Source organism: Stenella coeruleoalba (assembly GCF_951394435.1).
Source record: "Stenella coeruleoalba genome assembly, chromosome: 14".
NCBI classification, from domain to species: Eukaryota; Metazoa; Chordata; class Mammalia; order Artiodactyla; family Delphinidae; genus Stenella; species Stenella coeruleoalba.
In genome coordinates, this window is record NC_137160.1 from 86,605,272 (window position 1) to 86,631,802 (window position 26,531).

General features: G+C 46.9%; 1 protein-coding gene across 3 annotated transcripts in view; it reads left to right on the forward strand.

Annotated features, from left to right (window-relative positions):
- GLT1D1 (glycosyltransferase 1 domain containing 1) overlaps positions 1–26,531 on the forward strand; it is a 100,543-nt gene that overhangs the window by 65,071 nt on the left and 8,941 nt on the right. For all 3 annotated transcript variants that reach the window (XM_079941950.1, XM_079941952.1, XM_079941951.1), the window contains 3 exons: positions 9,391–9,434; positions 10,816–10,936; positions 18,528–18,626. In XM_079941950.1, coding sequence (XP_079798076.1) covers positions 9,391–9,434; positions 10,816–10,936; positions 18,528–18,626 — 264 coding nt within the window. The remainder of the gene's footprint in view (positions 1–9,390; positions 9,435–10,815; positions 10,937–18,527; positions 18,627–26,531) is intronic.

The window sequence follows — 26,531 nt, forward strand, 5'->3', positions numbered from 1 at the left end:
ATTTGCTACAATGTTATGGGTTAATATGCTGATCTTTTGGAAATAGATTTGAGAAGTGGATCAGAGGGCAAATCTTGGGACACATTAAGATTCATCTTGTAACCATTATCTCTTAGAGCAGATCAAACACCCTGAGTGTTACAATTATTTTTGACATCTACTGTGAGTACACTCTTCTTCCATTCATCCTTTTCTTTGTTAACTGCTAAGCTCAGTGATTGAATAAATTCTTTAAGTCTAAATTACACACTTTTGGAGGACTGTAGCCTTTCCAGGTCACGTGCAGGGTCTCTTAGTACAAAATTGCATTGACTCTGTCAGTTAATTATTATTAACTAACCTATTACTAGGGCCTATTATTAGGGAATAATTGCAGTGCATGCAGCAGTGATTCCCTCTCTCTCTGTCCACGTCTCTGCGCGGAGCCTGGTCAGATCTGAGAGCCCAGTGAAGACCTGGCTACGCAGCTCAGCCAGTGCCCCCTTGGGTGCCGCATCAGTCCAGCTTCAGCCCGAGGGAATTCATTAGGAGGCGACAAGGGCTGCTAAGAGAAGTGTTGCGGAGGCTGAAGACCAGGTTTGGCTGCATCCGTTGCTTAGTCTCCGGATCTTTCCCTTCAAGGTCCACGATCCAGTGTGGGTTACATCCGCCCTTCTGTAAGGAGAGGAACGGGCACCCGATTCCACTTCCACCAGACCACATGCGGTGGGAGGAGGTGAGGAAGACGCCCAGACGAAGCGGAAGAGGTGAAATGGAGGCCGGATAGTGAAAGCAAACGCTGCATGAGCACGTGGCACCCGCGGGTCGGCCGTTTGTGCTGACGAGTGCTCAGGCAAGGACTGAGCACCCTCAGAGGTCAGATCCCTTCTCCAAGACGTGTTAACGTAACAGAGTCAGTGCAGGCGAGAGGTGTGTCTGCCGGGACAGGGGAGCCCAGGGCCTGGACTGCATAGCGCGTTCACCTTTGTTCCTGCCACGTCCAGTGGCCGGGCTCAGAAGGCATTTGTCACGCTCTCCTCTGGAATAGTATTGCTTTGCTTTTTGAGTGGCATCACCTTTCTGCCAACGGTTTATAAAACAGGAGAGTAAATGTTCTTGTGTGTGCTTTATATTTTAGATGCGATACATATGTTTCCTTCTGTGGTCATTCTTAGCAAGAACATTTCAAAAAGCGGGATCTCAGTCCCCTGTGAAATCTATCTAATCCTTCGTTAGTGTTTGCTGCTGGCAAGTTAGTTAACACCTTTGGACCAAGATTGCATCATCTGTGTCAGGCAAAGTGTAGTCTTGCATGGCTGTGTAGTAGAGCGGTTGTGTGCTAGGTGGGTGCACTTCACTGCTCTGGGCCTCAGTTTTCCCCATCTGTAAAGTGGGTGTGACTAAGAAAATGTAACCTGCCTCCTCGTTTCTTGAGAGGCCAAAGTGAGTGCATACTTGGCCCAGCGCCTGGTTCGTAGGCGGCATTGTACGGGCATTCAATGAAAGAACTTTCTGTGCTGATGTTTCCTTTCTGTGTTGACATGCTAGAATTCTGTTTTAGCTGCAGAATGGTTTAAGGCATTGGTTTTCTATTAAAGCTTCTTTTGATCTCTTGGTACAACCATCTCGGCAAAGCATGTGGTGTCTGCTCGCAGCGGGGGGGCCCGGAGTGGGTGCATTTTCTGATACTCTTTGATAAGCATTGTGGTAGGAACATTCGGCTCGAGCATAACAGCTTAATGACCTTCCACCATAACTTCGTATATCAAAGATGATTTTCCTTAGGCCTGGGAGTTGAGACAATATATTTTGCTAGAAAGTAAATAAGCTTAGAAGGAGGAAATGAGAATTTTCTCTGCTGCTTGCAGTGGTTTCTTTTTAAAATTTCATAACATGTGCTTTCATTAAATAAAAATATCTACCCTTCTTTTTTCTTTGCCTTGTGTTTTGTTCCCCTTGGCTTCACTAAGAGATTTGAAAATGAACTGATGTGGAAGACAAACCCAGAAAAGTTTAATGCAGTTTGTACTTGAAACTTGAAACTTGATGTTATACCTTCAAAATTGTAGTTAAAGGGTTAGGTGTTTCAGCTGTCTTGTAAAAAAATTTTTTTCCCTTCATGAATTCTTTGCCCCTAAATAGTTAATCATGAGAGCAGAAAAGTGTTAAAAAAAATTAAAAACAGTGGGGCTTTCCTGGTGATGCAGTGGTTAATAATCGGCCTGCCAATGCAGGGGACACGGGTTCAAGCCCTGGTCCAGGAAGATCCCACATGCCGCGAGCAACTAAGCCCGTGAAACACAACTACCAAGCCTGCGAGCCACAACTACTGAAGCCCATGTGCGTAGAGCCCGTGCTCTGCAACAAGAGAAGCCACCGCAATGAGAAGCCCGTGCACCACAACAAAGAGCAGCCCCCGCTCGCTGCAACTAGAGAAGGCCTGTGCACAGCAACGAGGACCCAACGCAGCCAAAAATAAATAAAATAAATTTATTAAAAAAAATTGAAAACAAGAAGAATTTCTAACTAAAATTTATCATAAGTAAAACATGCATGTCAGAATTAACATGTATTGCTAAAAGAAGTCTTTCATTGCACTGTTTATCTTTTCATGATGGGATGTTAGGGTTATATAATGCAATTCAATGGTTTAGGATAATTTGAAGGAAAAGGATCAGAAGTGGGAAATGGAAAGGTAGAGCCAGTATAGAACTAGCATGACATTGGGAGGAAAATGAACATGTCTAAGGAGAAGAGATGGACAAGTACCCCGAAAAGTAGGCCCACTTTTGGTGGGAGGGGGTAGAAAAGTTTGGGAGGAGATGTTACTTCTGGTTTGGATAACTGGGCAAAGTTTCTCCGAAAGTTGACATTTGTCTGTGCCTTGGGGGATGAATGGGTTTTAGGGACAGAGGGTGGCATTCCTGGTGGAGAGGAAGACATGCAGTTAGGAGAGAGGTGAGAAGTGGAGAGTAAATGTTACAGAGTCCGTGCTCATGTTGCCCACCGCGCGACAGGCCAGTAAGTCAGGAAACGAGTAGCTGGGGCAAGGGACAGCAGCTTTATTTGGAAAGCCAGCAGACCGGAAAGATGGTGGACTAGTGTCCCAAAGAACCGTCTTCCCTGACTTAGAATTCAGGCATCTTTTATACTAAAAGTGGAGGGGGTGTGGTTGGTTGTCACAGACTTCTTGGAATCCTTTGTTCTTGCAGCTGTTCGTGAAAGTCAGATCACACTGTTCCTGTAAACTTCCAGCAAGACAAATGTTATTCTGTTCTGCAGCTTTTTATCTCCGTATGAATGGAAAAGTGTTATAGCTTTAAGAACGGGCTCTTGTATATTTCAGGCTACAGGCAACATTCTTAACTTGTAGCAAAAGCAATAGAATACAAAAGTTAAAGTAAAAGAAACAGATCCAATATGGAGTCAGGTTTGTTCTTCCCTGTGACATAAATAAGTAAGTAGGTAGGGGTTCCATAACCCACATGGGCTTTGTATAAACTATATGATAAAAATCCTTTGAGTAGAAACCAGAGGGGCAGTGCAACTTGGGTAAGAGTGCCGTCTCCAGAGTCAGACTGCCTGAGTTTGACTCCTGGCCCAGCACCCTCCTAGCTGTGTGATCCTGGCTAAGTTACACCAGCTCTCTGAGCTCCACTGGCCTCCCTCCTAAAGTGGGGATGATGATTGCAGGATTGTTGGCAAGAAGTAATGCACACATAGGACTTGGCATAGCTTAGGCCCAGAGTAAGCAGCGAGTGAGTGCTGACTGTTAACAGCAACAGGAAGCAATAAGTCGTGCATGGCTTTGAGTTTATTCTTTAAAGATCTTTCTAGCAATAGCATTGTGTTCGTAGTTCCTTGTGTCCCTCTGTAACCCCACTGTTGCCCCTAGCTTGCAGAGCTCCAGCCTAAGGACAAGGGGGCTGAGTAAGGAGGTCTCTGTTCAGTGGCTCCTGCAAAAATGACTGCCTGCAAGTCCACGGAGGGTGAAGCCCCCAGGAAGCAACTGACTACAAAAGCCTCTTGCGAAAGTTCTCCCTGAAGACCTAAAGAGACATTTCTCCAAAGAAGGCATACAGATGGCCAACAGGTACATGAAAAGGTGCTCAACATCGCTAACTATTAGAGAAATGCAAATCAAAACTACAATGAGGTACCACCTCACACTGGTCAGAATGGCCGTCATCAAAAAGTCTACAAGTCATAATGCTGGAGAAGGTGTGGAGAAAAGGGAACCCTCCTACACAGTTGGTGGGAATGTAAGCTGGTGCAGCCACTACGGAGGACAGTATGTAGGTTTCTTAAAAAGCTAAAAATAGAGCTACCACATGATCCAGCAATCCCACTCCTGGGCATATATCTGGAAAAAACTATAGTTCTAAAAGGTACATGCACCCTTATGTTCACAGCAGCACTATTCACAATAGCCAAGACATGGAAGCAACCTAAGTGTCCATCGACAGATGAATGGATAAAGAAGATGTGGTAAATATATACAATGGAGTATTACTCAGCCATAAAAAAGAATGAAATAATGCCATTGCAGCAACATGGATGCAACTAGAGCTTATCATACTAAGTGAAGTAAGTCAGACAAAGACAAATATCATATGATATCCCTTATGTGTGGAATTAAAGTATGACCCAAATGAACTTATTTTCAAAACAAATAAACTCAGACACAGAGAACAGATTTGTGGTTGCTGGGGCGGGGCGGGGGGGGGAGGGAGTTGGGGGGTGGAGGAGGGATGGAGTGGGAGTGTGGGATTAGCAGATGCAAACTATTACATACAGAATGGATAAACAACAAGGTCCTACTGTAGAGCACAGGGAACTCTGTTCAGTATCAAGAATATGAAGGTTACATATATATATATATACATACATATATATATATATATAAAACTGGATCACTTTGCTATACAGCAGAAATTAACACCACATCGTAAATCAACTATGCTTCAATAAAATAAAATAAAAAGAGTGCGCCCTGTACTGGAGAGGTGAAGAAACTCATCGTTACAGGACTGTAGCAGCTCGCGGAAAAAAGACGTTATCACGTCCACTGAACTTCTGATGGGCAGGCGTTCCTTCCCGTGTCTGGTGCGAGAAATTGCTCAGAACTTCCAAACAGACCTGCACTTTCAGAGTGCAGCTATCTGTGCTTTGAGAGAGGCCAGCAAAGCCCGTCTGGTGGTCTTTTTGGAAGACACCAGCCTGTGTGCGATCCATGCCCAATGTGTAATAGTTAGGCCAAAGGACATCCAGCCAGCATGCTGCTTACACCGAGAACATGCTTAAGATGACTCAGATGGGAAACCTTTCATCGTTTAAAAGAAATTCTCTTCTTTGATAGTTCTGAATGTTAGGTTTTTTGCCCGCCGATGGACGCAAAAGGTACCTAAGTGTTTGAATGCCGAGTGAAAAAATAGGGGGCAGAAATCAGGGATTGGCAGTTTTTCCAGTTTCATTCTGTATGTGAATTTTTAATGTAAAAGCAGAGACAGTAATTCAGGTCATAATGTTTCAGCAAACAAGCTTCAGAAGTTGAATTTTATAAAAATTATAAATAAACCTGTTAAAATATTCTGGATAATTCCAGCGCTTGGATTTTCTTAAAGCAAGTAAATTTCTTTTTTAAAAAATATTTATTGAAATATAGTTGATTTGCAGTGTTGTGTTAGTTTCAGGTGTACAGCACAGTGGTTCAGTTATACATAAATACATATATACATATATGTATCTATTCTTTTTTAGATTCTTTTCCATTATAGATTATTACAAGATATTGAGTATAGTTATATAGTATATATTATACAAGATATTGAGTATAGCTATAAAGTAGGACCTTGTTGTTTACCTATTTTATATATAGTAGTGTGTATCTATTAATACCAAACTCCTAATTTATTCCCCCCCTCCTCCCTTTCCCCTTTGGTAACCATAGTTTTGTTTTCTAGGTCTGTGAGTCTATTTCTGTTTTGTAAATAAGTTCGTTTGTATCATTTTTTTAGATTCCATATAAAGCGATATCATATGATATTTAAAACAAGTAAATTTCCAGCTAATGGCAACTAAATGGTCTTTGCAGCATTTTAATCGTACGGTAGATTCCATCCATTCACTACACTTTTCTGAGTTGCTTTACATACCTGTGTTTAGTGGTTTGTGTCTTCTGTACTGTTCCTGCAAGTTTGTTATTAAAATAAATTAAGCTATAAAAAAAGTCTAGGAATAATTTGTTTCTTTAGGCATCCAGATTTGCTGTGTTCGCCGTCAGAGTGATGTTATGATCTCGGGGATGGAAGTGAGCTTTGCATTTCTGGTTCCTTGGGCTACATCTCGGGCGTATGAGTAGTTTGAAGGATTTGGGGTTACACACACACACACAGCATTTCCTTGCCAAATGGAACTTAAATGAAGTTTCTGGAAAACACAAAATTATTCAGTTAGTATGATAAACTCTCTAGGGATATCATATTCATTAAACTGACTTGGATTGTAATTCCTGGTACGTACTGGTTAAGCGTGAATGAGAATAGAAATTGAATCTGCTTTCACTTCTAAGCTCATTAGCAGTAACAGGACAAGCCGGCAGACACTGCATTCGTAAAATGTGCTTACACCCTCATCTGCCTCTATCTTTTTTTTTTTTTTTGCGGTACGCGGGCCTCTCACTGTTGTGGCCTCTCCTGCTGCGGAGCACAGGCTCCGGAGACTCAGGCTCAGCGGCCATGGCTCACGGGCCCAGCCGCTCCGCGGCATGTGGGATCTTCCCGGACCGGGGCACGAACCCGCGTCCCCTGCATCGGCAGGCGGACTCTCAACCACTGCGCCACCAGGGAAGCCCTGCCTCTATCTTTGAAAACACGTTTAGAAATTTTTCTTACACGAGCATAAATTTTAAAATATTTTGTCAGTTATTTTAAAATTGTTTTCATTGTTAATAAAACCGTTGGAGGGGTGGTGCAGGGCAAAACCAGTCTATTGATTGTTTCATTGAAGAGTTTGCAGTTGGATGAACCAGATGTGATAAATATATTCTGCAGCTCCATCCTACCTAGGCTCACAGGAACACTGTGACAGATGGAAAAGTATCCCTTAAGATCCTCCTGGTACCTCAGTAAGTAAACTGACCTGAGAAGAGCTCATTGTGCGCAAAGAGTATTGTAGTTTGGCTTCTGATGGTTGGGAATGAGGTGTGCTCCTCCGTGGATACGATGATTACCTTCAGGTGTCCAGGTGTCTTTCTCTTGCTGAGAAGTGTGGCAGTGTCACTGGGAAAGTACACATCTGAGATTAAGTGTATACATATTTTTGTATTAGTGGTGCTATCTGCAGATTTCATTCTTATTCTTTTCTGTTTTCTTCTACTACTTGTATAGCAGTTACTATGTCTCAGAAATAGCTGTAAGCGCTGAACGTGTTTCTCATTTTATGAGATGAAGAACCCAAGGCCCAGAGACGTCCATTAATGTATGCACGGCCATGTGACTAGTGACTGGTTTTGGGGGGGATTTCACCCAGGTGATCTGTCTCCAGAGCCCCTCTCAGCCTGTACCGCCTCTCTTCCTGGCCTCTGGATATCTACATACAAATTTGATTAAAAACACATGGCGTCAAAAATGTTGGTAGAGCGGATCAGCTTGAAAACACTGCTATTAAATTTTGCATTAATTCAACAAACATATTGACCACCAGGGATGCAATAGGACAAACCACGGTGCCTGTCCCAAAGGACACATTTCCTCCAGATGTGAAATAGGAGTGAAATGCAGACTCAAGCATATTAGATTGTAACTAATTAAAATGTTGGACTTGGCTTTTTAATTAATTTATTTATTTTTCAGTTTTGGCTGGGTTGTGTCTTCGTTGCTACGCGCGGGCTTTGCTCTAGTTGTGGCGAGCGGGGGCTACTCTTCGTCGCGGTGTGCGGGCTTCTCACTGCGGTGGCCTCCCTTGTTGCGGAGCATAGGTTCTTGGTGCCTAGGCTTCAGTAGTTGTGGCTCGCGGGCTCTAGAGCACAGGCTCGGTAGTTGTGGTGCACGGGCTTAGTTGCTCCGCAGCGTGTGGGATCTTCCCGGACCAGGGCTCGAACCCGTGTCCCCTGCATTGGCAGGCGGATTCTTAACCACTGTGCCACCAGGGAAGACCTGGACCTGGCTTTTTAAAACTTGAAATATAATTCATATGCCATAAAATGCACCATTTTAAAGTATATAATCCAATGGTTTTTAGTATAGTCATAAAGTGTTGCTACCATCAGTCCTATCTAATTCTGGAACATGTTCATCACCCCCTCAAAACTCCCCTACTCATTAGCAGTCATTCCCCATTCTCCCCACCCCCCAGTCCCTAGCAACTACTAATCTACTTTCCTTCTCTATGGAATTGTCCATTCTGGACATTTCACATTAAAAAGAGCCACAATTGATGGCCTTTTGTGTCTGGCTTCTTCCACTTAGCATCATGTTTTCAAGGTTCATCCACATTGTAGCATAAATCAGTACTTCATTCCTTTTTGTGGCTGAATAATATTTCATTGTATGGACAGACCACATTTTGTTTCCCATGTATCAGCTCATGGATGTGCCCTTGGCTTTAAAATTGTGTGTCTGGGAAGGCTCCCTGTTAAAAATAAAATTTTAATGTGGTCAGATCCTTTGTCTTAGATGTACCAAGCGTTCCAACTCCTTCTGCCTCAAAGGTTTTATGACAAAATCCACCACTGTAGTGAACCAGACGATCCTTCCAGTGAAGTGTTGTGTTGTCCGATTTTCCCTTGGCTGTAAATGACTTCTGTTTCAAGGCCTTGAGTTGGGTGGACGGCTCTTGCACTTTTGTACCTGGGGCTTCACCAGGCTCTTATCTTACAGGCCCAACAGGAAACAGGAATACAGTTGGCCCCCTGTATCTGTGGGTTCTGCATTTGCGGATTCAACCAACCATGGATGGAAAATATTCAGAAAAAAATTCCAGAAAGTTCCAAAAAGCAAAACTTGAATTTGCTGTGCATTGGCAACGATTCCATTGCATTTGTATTATCTTGGTGGTGTGAGTAATCTAGAGGGATTTAAAGTATGCAGGAGGGTGTGCGCAGGTTATACGCAAGCACTGCACCATCTTATATAAGGGACTTGACATCTGCGGATGTCGGTATCTGAAGGGGTCCTGGCGCCAACCCCCTGTGGGACGACTCTACATGTATATTTCTTTAAACTTTCTCTCAAGTCCTTCTCTTTCCTTTATTGCTTTGTAGTAGCTGGACTCGGGGATATTATTTCCTATTTGATTTGTTTTGTCCCTTTCTGAATTGTTAGGTTTGGCTCTCTTGCCATAATCTGCAATTCTCTTGAGACTTAGATTCACTTCCGGCTTTTCCTAAACTTCATCTTTGTCTCTTTTCAGGTTGATCCGGTGTTCACAAGGGAAGTAAAAGCCAAAGTAAAGAGGTAAGTGTAGGTGTTTTGCAGGAGAGGAAACCTAGCGACCGATATATGATCCCAGTTCCCAGGCACTCACCGTGTCCCAGGCTCTGTTCCCAGCAGTTTACTAATAATTCCTCCTTTAATCGCCTGTGCGACTAGGGTGATCCTGTGCCATCCTAGGCGCTATGATTTTCCCCATTTACAAGCCAGGAAGCTGATATCCTGGAAGCATCAGCAGTTCCCTAAGGGGCGGCAGCATGGACACACGTGTGAAGACGTGCAGCCTCACTAGGTCAGGAAATTCCCAGGAAACCCACTTTGAGGTTACAGTTGTCACTGATCACATTGGCCAGAACTGAAAAGACTTAAAACATCTGCTGGTGACCGTGAAAGTTGCTGCCACCCCCTTAAAGGGCAGTTTGTCAGAGTCTTTGTTATCAATTGCGTTTGTCTGCCAGTAACCCGATAACACTGGCTTACACACCCTGGCGCTTAACTGCTCACATAAGAAAAATCTGAGGTCGTTGGTCCAGGACCAAGTAAGACTTCAGCTCCTGTCTTGCTGTCCTGCGGTCCCTACCTGTGGCTTCCATCCCTAAGGTGACAGTAGCTGTAGAACTCACGCATCACATTCCGAATTTTAAGTGGGGAGATGGGGAAGGGCAAGAGCCAGAAGGGTTACCTCGCCTTTGGGTCAGCCCCTTTTTATGTGAATTTCCTCACACCCCCAGGATTCCAGCTCCTCTCACTGGCCACGCCATCACCCCAGGGGACTGGGAAACGGATTTCATCCCCATATGCAGTCAGCTGTCTTTGTTGCTCATAGATACAGAATGCATGTATGTGAAAGTACAATTATGTGAAAGAATAACCTCAAAATCCTGAGACTGGTGGAGAGGGGCAGGGGATGGAGAAGAATGTCCATATTTTGGGGTGAGAAAAAAAAGAAAAGACAAAACCTATGTGACAAAGTGCTGGGAACCTGGGTATTGGTTGAGTTTCTCTATTTTACTATTTCTCTCTGTTTATGATTCTCTTTCTGTGTATCTTTAAAAAAGAATTTGAAGAAAGGTTGCATTATTAGGAAAGGTTTGTTTTCTAAATCATCCAGAGAAAAACGGCAAGAGCTGTGTCTCTGACGTCCAGTATCTGAGAAGCACGTGTCTCCTTGGTCAGAGGGCTTCAGGATGACGGCGGGTGTGTTAACAGGCTTCCTCTCTCTCTTATCAGGGATGGATGTAGAATAGGTTCTCACTCCAGTATGGTTTTCTGTATGGAATCCTTTAGCAGTAATGCTTCCCTGTGGATCTAGGGTATTTCTCCAAAATCGTCGTCTCCCCTTCTCCCAGCCCCTCCCCGTAAGATTCCCAGCCGTAAGCCCTCTCTCTGCCCCGTGTTGTTCCAGGACCCCAGGGGTACGATTGATCGGGGAGATGGCTCGGGAGGACCTCCACGCGGTCGTGAAGAATTGCTTCGCGGTGGTGAATAGCTCTGTCTCTGAAGGCATGTCAGCCGCAATCCTAGAGGTAATGATCTAACGGGTACTGAAAGTGGAAATGTGAAATTGTCCATCACCCCTTTTCTCAGTTATGGAGGTGATGCCTTTGTCAATAAAATTGTGCGCTTCTCAAAGCTAACAAAGTGAAACGGCATTTCCTCGGGAGTTCTAAAGTAGTTTTTAAGCTCTGTCTGGGGCTTAAGAATACTATTTCCTTTCTCCTTGCCATTTTTCCTTGCCAGCTACAAAATGAAATAAAACTAGGATAGTGTCGCCTCTCTGACTCGCCACTTAGCTTCAACGGGAAGGCGGCTGAGGCTCTGAAGGGTCGGGACAGGATGTGGGGTGAAGGTGTGTTTTGTAGGGAGCCCCTTTTTGTCTTGATGTCTCCTCCCTCTTTTCAGTGTGTCCTATGATCCCAGAATTTAGGGGATAAGAAAGGGTTGGGCTTGGATTTCCCTGGCGGTCCGGTGGTTAAGACTCTGCGCTTCCACTGCAGGGGGCACGAGTTCGATCCCTGGTTGGGGAACAAAGATCCCGCAGGCACTGGCGCAGCCAAAGAACAAAAGAAAGAAAGGGTTGGGCTTGTGCACATGGCAGGGGGTGGGGCTTCGTACACGAAGGAGAGCAGTTGCAGATGCACAAGGCGGTGGGGGTGAGTGTGGACCTCATCTCTCTGTCTGGTGTTCAGCTCTGAAAATCTCTTACACTACTTGGGCTAAGCGTGCACAGCCCAGCACGACCGTGCAGTCTGTTGCTGGAGTTATCTGTGTTTTGCAGGGAGAGGCTGAGATAAAAGGCCCCTGCACTTGATCCTGGCAGCCTCTGGATTGAGTGTACCAGCTCCTGGGTTAGAGGGACTTAATCCAACCTCACAGCCCTTTGCAATCTCTTCTCCTCACTGAGCGTTTTATGTGATGGGGTGTATTACCAGGATCTCTTAAACTGCTTCATGCTGATGACCTGAGTAATCCCCAGCGTGCCGCTAATGCAAAAGGATTTTCCTTTCCCGTATTTTGCTGTCGGTTCACAGCACACTGGGTTCCTTTTCAAGAGTGATCTTGGCAAAGAGGAGACTCCGTCCCTCCCGTCATAACCAGCATTCAGTGCTGGATTCTCTTCATATCATTAAATCACAAGCCGTCCCTCGCATGGAGTCTCCTTTAGTTCTCACACAATAGATGCCTTGTTAAGTCCTCGTGGTTAGCGCGTGATAAAACTTGCTGTAGAAACAGAAACGTTTGGTGATTGGCCCTGCAGGTCTTTAAATCGCGTTTCACATGCCCTTTCTCACGGTGCTCGTTTCTTACTTCAGGGTCTACTTAGGGCGATGCTATTATTTTATCCTAAGTATTTGGAACATCCATTTATTCCTTTGGATGCTAGTTGAATTTACCAGCCAAAGTTACACTTGGTGAATTTCAGTGTTTCAGAGACCCTGGTAAATAATTAAAGCAGGAAAAAAAATCATGCTCCCTAAACTTAAGAAATGACTGATGTCCATGCCTAATATTTTCTGTGAATGTGGCATCATTTAAAAAAGCAAACAAAGAAAACCAAAAACAAAATACTGTGGGCGGGGGCGATATATACTGACGCCTGTAATTCCAGTGTTGAGAAGCTTTCAGAGCACAGAGCTTGGATTGGTAACGTGTTCATCTTCAGCCAGATGTTCGAATACCTCAGTCTAAGCCTAATGATTAGCATTAATCTCCGTTGTGGTTTAGAATCAGCTTTGGACTAGAGCCACTGGAGCGATACATTGTGCTCTCCCTGTTAGCTTTAAAAGTGTCTGTTCTTACAGTACCACGTCCTCAAGCCATCGCAGGATCGCTCCTTTGTATGTAAATACACGTTTTTTTCTCCCCCAACTTCTTAAGGAAGGTAAAGTGGAGTTCGGGGATGATTTTATAAGCAGTGCACACAGCAGTTCACTGCAGATGAATGGCTGTCGAATTTCATTTACTTCAAAGGAAAGGCAGCTGTTAGCAATTCTGTCTGCCTTCAAATGTGGACACTGTGTTCCTTTTGAAAATTCCAAAATAACCTTTGGGCTGAGGGTTTTGAATGAAACTGATTTTAGAGGAGTCCTGTGGAGGGTGGATTTCATTAGAATCAATTCAAAGAACCAAAGTGGTTAATCACAGAATAAGTGCATATCACTTTTGAAGGAAGGGATCCTTCGACCTTTCAGAAGTAGCTTTGTTTTGTCATGGAAGCATGTAAAAATCCATTTGCTATGACACACTTCTTTTCTTTTGCTGATAAACTCCAAAAATCAAGCATTAGCTGGATGCCCGGGCGGTAGAGTGGACATCCCTGCAACAAATCTGTGGTTTCAAGTTTGGGCTTATGATGGAGTTGAACTCTATGCAGAATTAGAAGAATACAAAAAATTATTATTATTATTAATTTTTGTTTTGTTTTGGCCATGTGGCATGCGGAATCTTAGTTCCCCGACCAGGGATCGAACCTGGGCCCCCTGCAGTGGAAGCGCGGAGTCCTGACCACTGGACCACCGGGGAAGTCCCAGAAAGTTATTTGCTTATCCCACACTTCCTCACTGGGCTCTCCTCCCTGCCCTGGAGCACACACACACACACACACACACACAACCTCCAGGTCAAAGTTTTCACTGCCCAGAGGAGAGGAAGGCATCTTCTAAAGCAAAGAGCAGTAAAAAGGTAATTCTTGGGCTCTTAGCTTCCAGGCCCAGGACCTAGTGATGAAAGATTCATTTCAGGGCTTTTCAAGGATAACTGTGACCCTGTGTCATTTGACCTTGGCTAATTTCAAAAGTGTGTGGGGCAGAGCTGTGCCCTTCCCACTTTTGAAACGGGAGGGCTTTTGGAGTTGTCGCAACTAGGAGGCTGCTACTTGCAGTTATTTTGGCGGGGAGGGAGTGCAGACAGGCAAAGTATTTTTCGACGTGCAAGACGGTCTTTGCGTCAAAGGTCTGTCCGCAAGCTGCCATTGGCGTCCCCGTCAAGAAGCGCCGTAAACTCCGTGGTGTCAGATCCGGACGCACTGTGCGTGCGCATCAGTGGGGCACTCAGACCAGCCGCATCCCCACGTGACAGGCAGTGATCACGGTGCTGGACGTGTGCCCAGTTAAGGCCACTGAAATGCACGCAGACCTCTCTGCAAGGAAATCTGGACCCCAGAGGTTTCAACCTAGGGTGTGCATCCCAATTCCCTCTGAAGCTTAAAAAACCATCGGTATGCGTGACGGTGCCCTGCAAAAGCTCTGTTGGCTGTGCTGACGCGGAGCCCTGGCGGCCGTGCTTCCAAAGGCTCTTCTCCGTGTAGACTGGGGGCCGTGTCTCTGGAAACCTCTGTTAGCCCCGCTGAAGACGGTGCACCAGTGACAGAGCTTTTTAAAAAGGTCAAATAGGAAGCTTCCACCTACCTACTGGAAGGTTGAAGAGCTCATCAGGGGGCAAGAGAAATTCAGTGACTGCAAACTCGACCAGCTTTTAGGTGCCCCTTCAGCCCTGATGTTTCCTCTTTTTTGTCCCAAAACGGGGCCCCAGATTCCAGGTTTGAGCGACTCTCTGCTCCAAGCCCCACCCCCTCCACTGCCCCTTTCCCTCCACTGTCACGACCAGAAGGGGTTCAGAGGGCGAGCTCGCCCATCTCCAAACACCGTCTCACCCAAGACATTGCCAGGCCCGGTTCTCGTCAGGACCAGCGTCACAGCACTGCTGTGTTCCAGGACTTTGCCCTTCTTGCAGACACAGTTTGTTTTTAAAGAGGTGACTTCGCACCTGAAGAAAGTGACTTGTGAATCGACCATCTGATTCCTTAATGCCATGTCTTGGCTCTATGAAAATAGCATTTCCACATGCTTACTTATTCTTAAGATGCCTTTCTTTGTTTCTCTTTTTTCTTTTGTTGGAGTATAGTTGCTTTACAATATTTTGTTAGTTTTAGGTGTACAGCAAAGTGATTCAGTTATACATATGTATATCTATGTATCTATATTCTTTTTTTCTGATTCTTTTCTATTATACGTTATTACAAGATATTGAATATAGTTCCCTGTGCTGTACGGTAAAACCTTGCTGTTTATCAAGACGTCTCCTTTCTTAAAGACAGTTTATTTTTAAGAGGGGGCTTTGAAATTAGTTTTCTCTGAATATACAGCTTTCAGAGAACATTTAAGTATCATCTTCCTCCACCCAACTCACAACTTCAAGACTCAGATTGTATTTCTCTCTCTTTTTTTTTTTTTTTTTTTTTTTTTTGCGGTACGCGGGCCTCTCACTGTTGTGGCCTCTCCCTTTGCGGAGCACGGGCTCCGGACGCACAGGCTCAGCGGCCATGTCTCACGGGCCCAGCCGCTCCGCGGCATGTGGGATCTTCCCGGACCGGGGCACAAACCCATGTCCCTGCATCGGCAGGCGGACCCTCAACCACTGCGCCACCAGGGAAGCCCTCTCTTTCTTTTTGAGGTATAGTTGATGTACCTTATAAGTTTCAGATGTTCACCATAGTGATTCACAACTTTTAAAGGTTATACTCCATCAATAGTTATTACAAAATATTGGCTATATGCCCTGTGCTGTACAGTATATCCTAGTAGCTTATTTATTTTATATGTAGTAGTTTGTACCTCTTAAGCCCCTACACCTATCTTTCCCCTCCCCCTTCCCTCTCCCCACTGGTGACCACTAGTTTGTTCTCTGTATCTGTGAGTCTGCTTCTTCTTTGTTTGTTTTTTTTTCTGGGGGGGGGGGATTCCACATATAAGTGATATCACGCAGTATTTGTCTTTCTCTTTCTGACTTATTTCACTTAGCATCATGCCCTCCAAGTTCATCCATGTTGTTGCAAATGGCAACATTTCCAGACTGAATTTCATTCTTTCTGCTGAACTGCAGTTTTCCTTGAAGGCAAGGAGCATGTCCTCTGCAACCTTGAACCCTCCCCCAATAATCAATGATCAATAAATATTCATTGGATTGAGCAAAGCTAAACTACTATACGGTATCACCTTTTTGACTCGCCTTAAATCAGCTGGTCTCATCGCCCAAACCTCCTGTGTCTTGCCCTTTGCAGGTTGATGATTATTTGTTGAGTGAGGGACAAGGAATGGGTGATCTTACCGGCCCACAGCCTTACCTGTGTGTTGGGTGCTTGGTGTGCACTGGCTGATAGACAAGTAAGTCTATACTACAGGAGGAACGATGGGATCTTTTTTATTTTTTGCTGAAACAGGGATATAAACTCTGTCCTCCCTCAGGACCGGCCGGTTCTGAGATTCTCTGATGGCCAGTTTTATAGATCCACACTTACATCTTCGTATCTGTATTTATAGAATCTCCTCTCAATCTGTGTGTCTGCCATAGTTTCTCTAAAATGCACCAGTGCTTAACGACATCAGTGGATACATGTACCATGTGGATTGGAAGATGCTCCAGGGCCCACCTGGGACAGGGAACAATGAGAACAGAGCTAGCCGTGCGCCCTGACGTGTGTGATCAGCCTCTAGTGAGCCTCCCCTCATCCCCTCATCGGTGGGATGAGATGAGACAGTCTGGAAGGTCTCAGCTACATGGAAGATTCTGCAGTCCCTTGACAGATGCCTAGAAATGGAATCACAGTGGGTCATGCGCGTTTGATGAGCTGATGACCTGAACAGGGTGACGAGCAGGGAAAGGAACCATCAGACATCATGTCGTCTCACCTTGACTGTATCTCGACCCTGTAACTTACATAGTCAATGTCAGCTCAAGCCGTCAACCACCTAAGCGGTATTTGTGCAGAATGACAGCTGAAATTTTCATTTATTCTGAAAAGTTCAGCCCCTCGTTCCCAAATGATAAAACTGGAGCCCAGGAAGAGGTCCGGTACCGGGTGTCGAACTTCGACTCCATTTCCCCAGAATGACTGATGAGCAATGAATTTGAGACCTGCCATGTTAGTCGAGGGCAAAGCCTCCACCAGGGCAAGACCAAGGTCTCACAAGTCCTGGCTTGTGCCCTTCTCCAAAATACCAGATTGCACCCACGGAATGTCAGAACGCAAGATCCAACCAGTGGGTTCATAAAGCACCTGTGACCCTAATGTCGAGATGTGGCCGTTTGGGGTGACTTTTTGCCTGTGCTGCTGAGTTTCTTTGTTCCTGAATGTAGTGACAGTGGAAGGTCCCGATTTTTACCCTACAAGATGAGAGCAGAATATCACGACTTGGAGACTTCCTGTGACCATGAAAGGCCAGCATGAGAGGCTGCCGCGGTGCTGGGGAGGGGACTCTGAAGCTGGAGGCAAGCAGGAGGGCTCCAGTCCGAGCAGCCAGCCAGCTCCACTGCCGTCCCCGATGGTGGGAACAGCACAGTCTCAGGGGGGCAGAAAGGAGGGCTGTTCTCTCCTCCGACCTTATGCAGGGCCTGGATCTCAAACTCAACGTGTACTGGGAAGATACAGGCGACACAGAACCAGAAAACCAGGTGAGCTCACCAAGAAAACTGCTGACGAGAGAAGGTGATCCTAGTGTGAACCATTGACTTATGATTAATTTGCGTTCAGATGCTTCTGGAACTTTTGATCCACAAGCATCGGTTGAGCTCTTAACTGTGTGTCACACATGGCTCCGGGCACTTGGGCGCTGGTGGCCTTTGTGCCGTGTGAAGTCCCTGGTGTCAGAGCTTCCCGTGGTAATATACTAAGCGGCTGAGACTGGGGAACTTTACCTTCCTGAAAACCGAATGCCACCCCTTCGTGACCAAATTGTTTTTACGTGAAATGAGACACCGCCTGCCGAATTGCAGTGCCTAAAACATCCTTGTGTATAGTAAGAGCCGGAATATTGGTTTGCTGATAGCATCCCCTCAGGGCTGCCTCTGGACACCAAGGTGTGAAGGGATGTCCCTCTCCCCTGCTGAAAGGCACCTGTCACATGAAAGCTGGGCTGGCCCCTGTGAAAGTCACCATGGGAGAGTCCATGCAGGGAGCTGAAATGGAGCTGGGAGGGGCTGGCCTAATCCTGTGTGTTTCTAGATGCCCCCCTGCCGGGCAGGGAGGCCAACACTGCACGCCACGGTTCTGGGCATCTTTCTGAGGCCTCAAAGCCGGGTTGTGCCGACTCTGGGGTGCCCCAGCCTGGCTGATCCCAGGCCTTTGGGACTGGAAAGCCTGCTTAGTGGATAACCGGAATGATAAATCGTGCTTCTCCTCCCTGCTGTGCACATGCCAAAGGGACGTGTGCAGTCCTGGTGGCATGTGTATGGCTGGCGCTGGGAGAAAATTACTCATCGGGGAAAGTAACGACGGTAGTTAAAAATGTATACTCCACGCTGCCGCCAAAGAAGTGTCGACTGAACATTTGGAGAGAGAGGGTTTCCTGGTGACATCGCAGTAACGACGTCAGACAGACCATTACAGCATGTAGTTTCCCAAGACTCGCAAATCCAGTCAGTCATTAAGATTCAGTATGTAGTTGGAAAGTCTGGGGTTGGGACTGGGAAATCATTTTCGGCAAGCTTTTGGGGTACTTTCTGTGCGGTGCAAGGGGTCCAGTTAAGCTAAGAAGTTATTCTCCCACAGACTGGCTCATCTGGCCACAGAAGCTCTTACAGGGATTGCCCACCTCTCCTTTGTTCTTTTCGTCCTCGTAGGCAATGGATTTGGAGGTCCCTGTGTTGGCAAGGAACATCCCTGGGAACGCAGCAGTGGTGAAGCACGAAGTTACAGGATTGCTGTTTTCTGACCCTCAGGTAAAGGAGAGTAATTTCCCCACGTTCACCTGGTCTGAGTAGCTTTCGTCTGTGTGCGGTGATCAAGATTCTGTGATTTGCGTCTTTGTGATTAGCTCTTGGTGTTCCCTTTATAATCAGTAGGAGAGAGTGTGCAGCACTGTGTCACCGTTGTCACGTGGGCAGCTGCCTGGACGTGTCACTAAAAGACGCCTAGGGACTTTCAAGAAAGTCGAGACTTGAGTTCTATTTCTGAGGCCTCTGGTGATGATCATTGTGACCTTGAGCCAGTCCCTTCCCCCTTATATGCTTGGGTTTCTGGTTTCTTTTTTGTTTTTATTTTACTGAAGTATAGTAAATTTACAGTACTGTGTTAATTTCTGCTACACAGCACAGTGACAGTTATACACTATGTACGTATTTTTTCATATTCTCCATGATGGTTTATCACAGGATACTGAATGCAGTTCCCTGTGCGCTACAGTAGAACTTGTTTTTTTGTCCGTCCTACAGATAGTATTGGGTTGGCCAAAAAGTTCGTTCAGGTTTTTCTGTAAGATGTTACTTTTTGGCCAACCCAATAGTTTGCATGTGCTAACCCCAAACTCCCAAACAGACTCTGGTTTCTGAAGCAGGCACTCTTCAGATAACCATCCTACACTTCCAGGACATCTCCTGGCGTTCAGAAGACTGCCATATAGCTGATTCCTTGCAATCCTTCAAAGCAGTGTACGGAAGAGGCAGCGTAGTTGTGTTTATACACGTGTGTATCTGAAATTAAAATAAAGGTGAATGCAGCTGATAGTGGGCACAGCTGGTGGAGCCAGTGTCATCTGGGGCACACCTGTGTGCCAGGACCTCCCAGGACATGTGTGAAGGGGTCCCGGTCACAAAGTCTGAGGGTCCAAGGATGTGCCTACACTTGAAGCCCTTGGGACCCTGTGCAGGGCGCGTAGCCTGAGTCTCCAAGCTCTGTCTTGGCCTCCGTACGATTACAAGAGCTAATTATGACTCTTGCTCTTAGAGGTGTGATGTGGGCTGAAGGGGTTGATATACAGGGCTGAGCGGTGGTCACGGCACACGGTCAGGGCTCTGGGTCCCCGTTATCACCAAAAGGAGAGCCCATCGCTGCTGCCTACGGCTCGTGTCCGGTGGCAGCAAAAAAAGAATCTGAGGCCCATCCTCTGCTCTTCAGGTCTTTAGATTTGGAAATTAGGCTCTTATCGTCTTCATGAAGGCACATGTTATATAACAGAAATAAAGGGATTTATGCTGAAAAGCTCGGGTCAACTCCAATATTTGAAAATGCCGTTTTTCAGCTTTCCTGCCGCAGATACTTAATCCCACATCGCTTCCCCTTCCCCGTAGTATAATTATGCGTCACCTAGTTTCACTGCCTTCTTATCACAGGCACGCGAACAAGATGGAAGCCAGCTTCCCTCGGGAGGGGCGGGATTGCAGGGAGTCGGGCGTCACCAGGTGCTGTGTGGATGCAGCCGCTCACCTGGGAAACAACTGAAAGAGCAAAGGGCAGGCCCGGGGCTTATCAGTGATTATCTAACAAGAGGCACATCTAACATGAATGCCTTTCCCTTGAATAGCGACCCCTAAAAGCTAAAACAATACCCGCGCATGCAGAGTGTGCAGCGTTCCTTGCCGATCCTCCAGACAAAGGCATATGGCTTTTTACCACATTCTGCATCTCCCAACGTCCACGCCAGCCAAGCTGGAGGTCACAGAGTATTGTCTCCCCGTGGGCAAAGAGATTTTATTTTCATCTCCCCAAACCCAATGTCTATTTATTTTATAGCTCAATTTCAGAGCACGATAATTTTATCAGTGAGTGTCTGAACAGCCATCACTTATAAATGGCTGTATCAGGTCCAGTGGTAGAAGGAGAGCAGTCTGGCTATCCTGACTTCATTTCACATTCCTTGTAAGGCATTCCTTTCAATATTTGCAAATAACTGTCCTATCTCTGACACGTCCAAGTTATTTCTGCGTCACCGGCTTCCCGTGAGTTACCAGACGCAGTTCCGCAGCACTCATACGGTTAAGGCGTGGGCTTATTTTGTTCCCAGCGCCTTAATGTTACTTTTACAAAGGACGTTACAAAAGAACAGAACGCTCTAGGGGTAGCATCTGGGGGGAGGCTGCGTTTTCTTAACACGTTTTGAATAGCTTGCTCGACGCGGATGTCACACGTGACTGTGTTTTATAGTCACGAGCAGACTCGACCTAGCACGGAGTGGGAGCATTTTCCATAAGTCAGTGGCCGTGGTTACTGTCATCTAGCTCAGGGGCGCAGACGGAAGCAGCCACTGGTTTGTTGCCAGCGTTTGCAAGGTTTATTCCAAGCGTGCATTCAAATACGTATTCAAAGCTCCATTTCACTTCTTGAGAAGGGACTTCTATGCCAGGGTGTCAGCCTCATAAAGTTAATGTAGATAGATGCATAGACAGATAGATACATAGATACAGACAGACAGGCAGACAGACACATCGAATGCAGAAAAATCATACTTTGGATTTTCAACAAAACGATGATTAAAAGTATTCATCTGTGGTAGGAACAAAATAATCTCTATTTTTATACACCTCAGCCCCGGAAAACCTTAATTTAAGTGAAGCTTTCCAAACCTACTAAACATTGATTTTTTTTTTTTTTTTTTTGGTTACTGCGACAGTCCCGTTCTTTTTCTTTTTAAGAAGAAAAGAGCTGAGCTATTTTATGGCTACATTTTATAGCTTCGAAATTAAAATCCATTTGACATTTAATAGAAACCGTGAATCCATTTCCTCTCTCAAGGACAGACTTTTGAAGTGTGGCCCAAACTAATTTCGCTGGGAGGTTCTGTTTGTTTTTTAGGCAACTATAAAAAAAGTCATAACTTTCGGAATAATGATGATGATGACAGCTAACATTTAGCGCCTGTGTGTTATGTGCCGGCGTCTGTTCTTTGCCATCAGCATGGATCTACACTTTTATTAAGACTGTTTCATTGTAAATCTTTGACTTTTGATGGTCCATGAACAGTTTAACGTTTGGAAGAAGCAAGGCGTGTTGGAGTCACATCAGCCTCCAAACTTTTGTTTGGGCAGAGCTGTGCTTGGGTCTCGAGTTTTCCCCCTCGAAATCTGAGTGATCCTGGACATGTTTCTTCTTCCTGTGCTCGTTCCTTGATCCGTAAGATGCAGATAATGATGCCCGTCTTCGGGGAGTAGCAGAAAGCACGTGGGGCGGAGTGCCGTCCTTGGGCTCCGAGGAAAGCTGCGTGGACGCAGAGTTAATCACGTTCAGGGTGCGCCGCTGGGTGAAGCTGTTTGCTGCCGCTCGACAGCTGTACGGTCTGCTGAGCCCTTAGGTTTAAGCAGTGGAATCAAGCTCAGTACAGCGAGACGTTCTCCTCGCGAAATCTGGCCAGCGTCATGCAAAATATCATTTCTCTCTTTCTTCTTTTTATTTTGTACTTAAAACAGTTTTTAACCAAACATTTAGAGTTCTTGGATGTTAAACACAACTGGGATGTGTAAGCCCCCAGCCAGTCCCTCTGAAGTGTGAAAGCACAGATGCAGGCTGGACCAGTGTTTGTTGGATTTCCATTTAAGCCCAGAGGAAACTCTGGGCAAACTCTATGTGAACTAAAATGGAAGTCAGTCCAACATTTTTTTTTTGCATGGATTTGTCCACAGGGTGACCATATTGTTCATTGTGAAAAACCAGGTAGCTTTGAGAGTGAAAAGGGTGTTATTGATAATTATGCTGGGATGACGGCCATGAACCTGAACCAAATGACCTAGGTAAGGACCGTCTGCTTGAAGAGCTGGGATCAGATGCATAGCTGGTATTTGTTAGGGATCAAGGGTGCGTCCAGCCACGTAGGGGAGGCACAGTTTTCTAATAGCCACGTTGAAAGAAAATAAAAAGAAACAGATGAAATTCCTATCAATAATATATTTTATTTAGCTTCATCTGTCCAAACTTGCATCATCTCAACATGTAATCGATATAAATGACGTTTTTCCCCATCCCACCTGCCCATAGAACTGACCGTTGGTTTCAGTGCAACATAAACAATTTTTAATGAGATCTTTACATTCTTTTTTTTCGAGGCTCTGAAATCCTGCGTGTATTTTACCCACCAGCTCATCTCCGCCTGGAGATTAAATTTGTATCGAAATACTTGGTTTGCATTGAGACTCCATACATTTGCAGCTGCAAAAGTAGACTCACATGTCCAGGCTGTTGCAAGTATACGTGTAAAGCTTCGTAATACCTGCATCAAGCACCAGTGTCAACATTTCAGTTTAAGTCCATTCAAGTGAATCATTTAAAATGCAGTTCCCGGGCACACTGGCCACAGTTCCAGAGCTCAGAGTGGGTGCTGGGCGGCACTGCTCCCCGGAGAGGGAGCGATGGGGCAGGTGGTCCCAGCCAGGCCTCCTCTGTGTGCCGGGCACCACCATAGGGACCTTGCCCGTTTCTCTTACTGATCCTCGCGGGAACCCCACACAGGTGTTGCCGTGATGATCCCAGAGAGGGTGAGGCGTTTACCTGCGAAGCTCAGCGGGAGCTGACAGGGCTGGGACTCGAGGTCTCAGCCTGACGGGCGCTCGGCCACCCCGAGAGCGTTTGCACGATGCCTCGTGTGGCTGTCTCTCCCTCTGTCTCTGTCCTTCCTTCTTTCTCTGTCTCTGTTTTTCCCTCTATCTCTGTATGTCTCTGTCTCTACCTTCGTCTCTGTCTCTCACTCTCTGACTCTCCCTCGCTCTGTCTTTGCATCTCTCTCTCCTTCTTTCTCTGGCTCTGGCTCTGCCTGTGTCTCTGGCTCTCGCCCAGTTTTCTGTGCCTGTCTCTCTTCCTCTCTGTGTCTCTCTCTCCCATCTCCATCTTTCCTTCTTTCTTTATCTCCGTTTGTTTCTGTCTTTCCCTCTATTTCTTTCTCTCGCCCTCTATCTGTGTCTCTCTCGGTGTCTGTGTCTCTCCCTCTGTCTCTGTCTCTGTCTCCCTCACCATCTCTCTCTTTCTCCCTCCCTCCCCTCCTCTGTTGCCTGGGCAGAGAGGGGACACTCTTCCATGGGACCATCCTCTAAGGGGATTCTGCTCACCATTTTGTCCGACTTCTTGGGGAGAACGGACCTCTTTCTAAGGCCCAGCCCTGCTTCGCTTCTCTGCCTGTGGCTGGTCCCTGGGGTCAGAATGACCCAGAGGGCTGGAGGTGGTGGGGGCAGAGGGACACCTCGGGTGGGCACAGCGCTGAGCAGTGCTGCACAGGGTCGGGCTTGGCCAGGTGAGAAGGACGAGGGTGGAGCCGCCAGGTGAGGCTCGCCGCTCAGGAAAGGCCAGGCCAGGCCGGGAGCCAATGAGGGATGGAGCGCAGGGCCCTTCCCGGCTCTGGTCCAGGCTTTTGCACTCCCGGCCGGCAGGCAAAGTCTGACATTCTCTTAACATAGGAGGACGGGAGGCCCGTTTTCCTCTGCTTGTGGCCTCTCCACCCGCCTTTGCAGGGCAGGAGCTGCATCTCGGCACTGACCTTCTGGCCTGACCTCTGCTGGCCGCCCGTGTCTCACAGGCTACGTGTGCGACTCTCAGACCCGCCGGTGTGCACACCCGCTCTGCGTGTGAACAAGCACCTTGTGGTTTCGGTGTTTTTTTCTTTTTTTGAAAGTGAGAATTTTTAGCTACTTTATTAAATATATTCAGTTTCAAGGCTCTGACCATCCATAATCGCCATGATGCAAAACGTGTTCACGTGTAAAAAATACCCCTTCAACATGCTTTAAGAGGAATAACTGTGTTTCGCAATCTATGCGGCATGAAATAGAATTTGATATTTAGAAAACCAACTAATTGTAGTTTGGGGGCCTGCGATCAGGAGAGCGACCTGCCTGACCCAGCCTGACCACACCAAAGGGACCCTCAGCCCCAGCGCTGCCGGCCGGGGCCCTGCCCATCACCCTGTGAGTTTGTCCCTCTTCCGGGGGGCCTGGTGACAAGATGTCGGTACAGCAAATGCGGTGCCCAGCCCGCTCCAGGAATCAGCCCTGTAGGCGCATTTGCAGCTGATCCTGAAATTCAGAGTAAGGAGATGATGGTGACTTCTTGGCACTGGCAGAATGCAGGTGAGTGGCCTGTGCAGGATCCTCGGGGGCTGCAGCTGCCAGGGTGATGCTGTAGGAGAAGGCGCAGGACCCCGGCAGCGAGCTCAGGCCCCCTCCCGCGGCCCCCCGACCAGCGCGGCGTGTGCGCACACGAGCCGCCCCGCACCACTGTCCTGGGCTCTGTATCTCCAGGCTGCTTCCATCTGTCCCCGCCTCTCGGGGGCTCTGTCCCCAGAATACTGCTATATCCAGACCCTTACACCCTCCCCCCATTCCAAGGCACTACTGGGTCTTGTCTGGACGTTTAGAATAGCTTCCTCCGCTCCATCCCACGCACTCTCCTCCTAGCAGCCAAAGGGACCTTTATAAAATGCAGATGCCGTCCCATCCATCCCCGCTGCAAAACCCCTCTGTGACTTCCTGTGGCCGTAGAGAAAAGACACCTCCCGACTCGGCTTCCGGGGCTCCACGCCTCTCTTCCTCTGCTCCCTGCCCACCCCTGGTTCTTCCCGCAGCCGGGCCGCCGGGAGCATCCTTCCCCCTCGGCTTCACTGTCTCTTTCTTGAGAGGCTTTCCCAGTCACCCTCCCCCATCTTCTCCATCCCCCCCCACCCCCGCCCTGTGCTGTTCCTTCGTAACCCTCTGCACGGTTCACACGCGCGCCCTTGCTTTTATCATACATGACCTCCCCACCCGAATGGATGAATGCCCCCCAGGTTGGTGGTCATGCTGGCTTACTCACGTGGCCCCTCGTGGTGGTCCTGGCACAAATGGGTGCCCCGCAACTATCAGGAGAGGTACTTACCCCGGGGCATTAAAGGGATAATCTTTCTTGGGTGGTAACCAAACACCTTTGGTTATTTTAGTCTGATGTGAATCTACACCGCGTGCCACCCAGGTGTCGTTGAACTGCTTTCTTTTCCTGTTTTCTTTGCAAAGTAGCAGAGGACAGCCTCGGCCTCTGAACTCTGCCCAGACTCCCTCCCTGGATGGTTCTTTCCACAGCCTCGCTGAAGTCAGCATTCCTTGGGTGACACTGCCGGTTGGTGTCATGCTCATGCCATCTCCCCCGAGTACGACCAGGATAACTTAATTGCAGATTTCCTTGCACATTTCTTCTACGTTTTGCTCTTTCCCTCTGACTTTCTGCCGCTGGCAGCGTGCCCACCAGAGCCATCTCCCGGGTCCACCTCTTCTCTTCCAAGCCTTTCCTCACTTTCTTCCCTTTCCTTCCTGACATTCTCCTCTTCCCTGCCTCCGAACCAGCCAGGGGGGCGTGAGCAATTTTCTGCCAGCTCGTGTATTGAAATGACGCTCTGGTCGGAATCTGGGAAGCAAGAGAGTGGGAGACACAGAGAATATTCACTATCCTTGCTTTTAGTTTAATCAGTAGTTCCCAAATCTCATGGATCTGTGCGGTAGGTTTGCTCCATCCTCCCATGAAGCAGCCAGGCCTGGTGGAAAAGGACCTCGACTCTGGGGCTGCACTGTCTGAGTTTAATTCCCATTTCTGCCACTAACTGCTGTGCTACCTCGGGCAGGTTCCTGGACCTCTCTGTGCCCCTGTTTCTGTCTCTGTGAAAAGAGTCATAGTGATAGCACAGAGTCCTCGTCCCTTTTCTGCAATTCCAAAATCCAAAAAGCACTTGAAAAACAGTTTTATTTTTAGTAAGTTGGGTGCCAAAACTCAGTTGGCAGCAAACTCATATCTGAGTTGATGTGAAGTTATTCGTGGCTTTGTTTAGCCTGCTTGGTGGGACGGTTCTTAAGTTTGATTTGGAAGTTCCGGTGTGTTGTTTATGGGGCGCTGCGTTAGACCCCTGG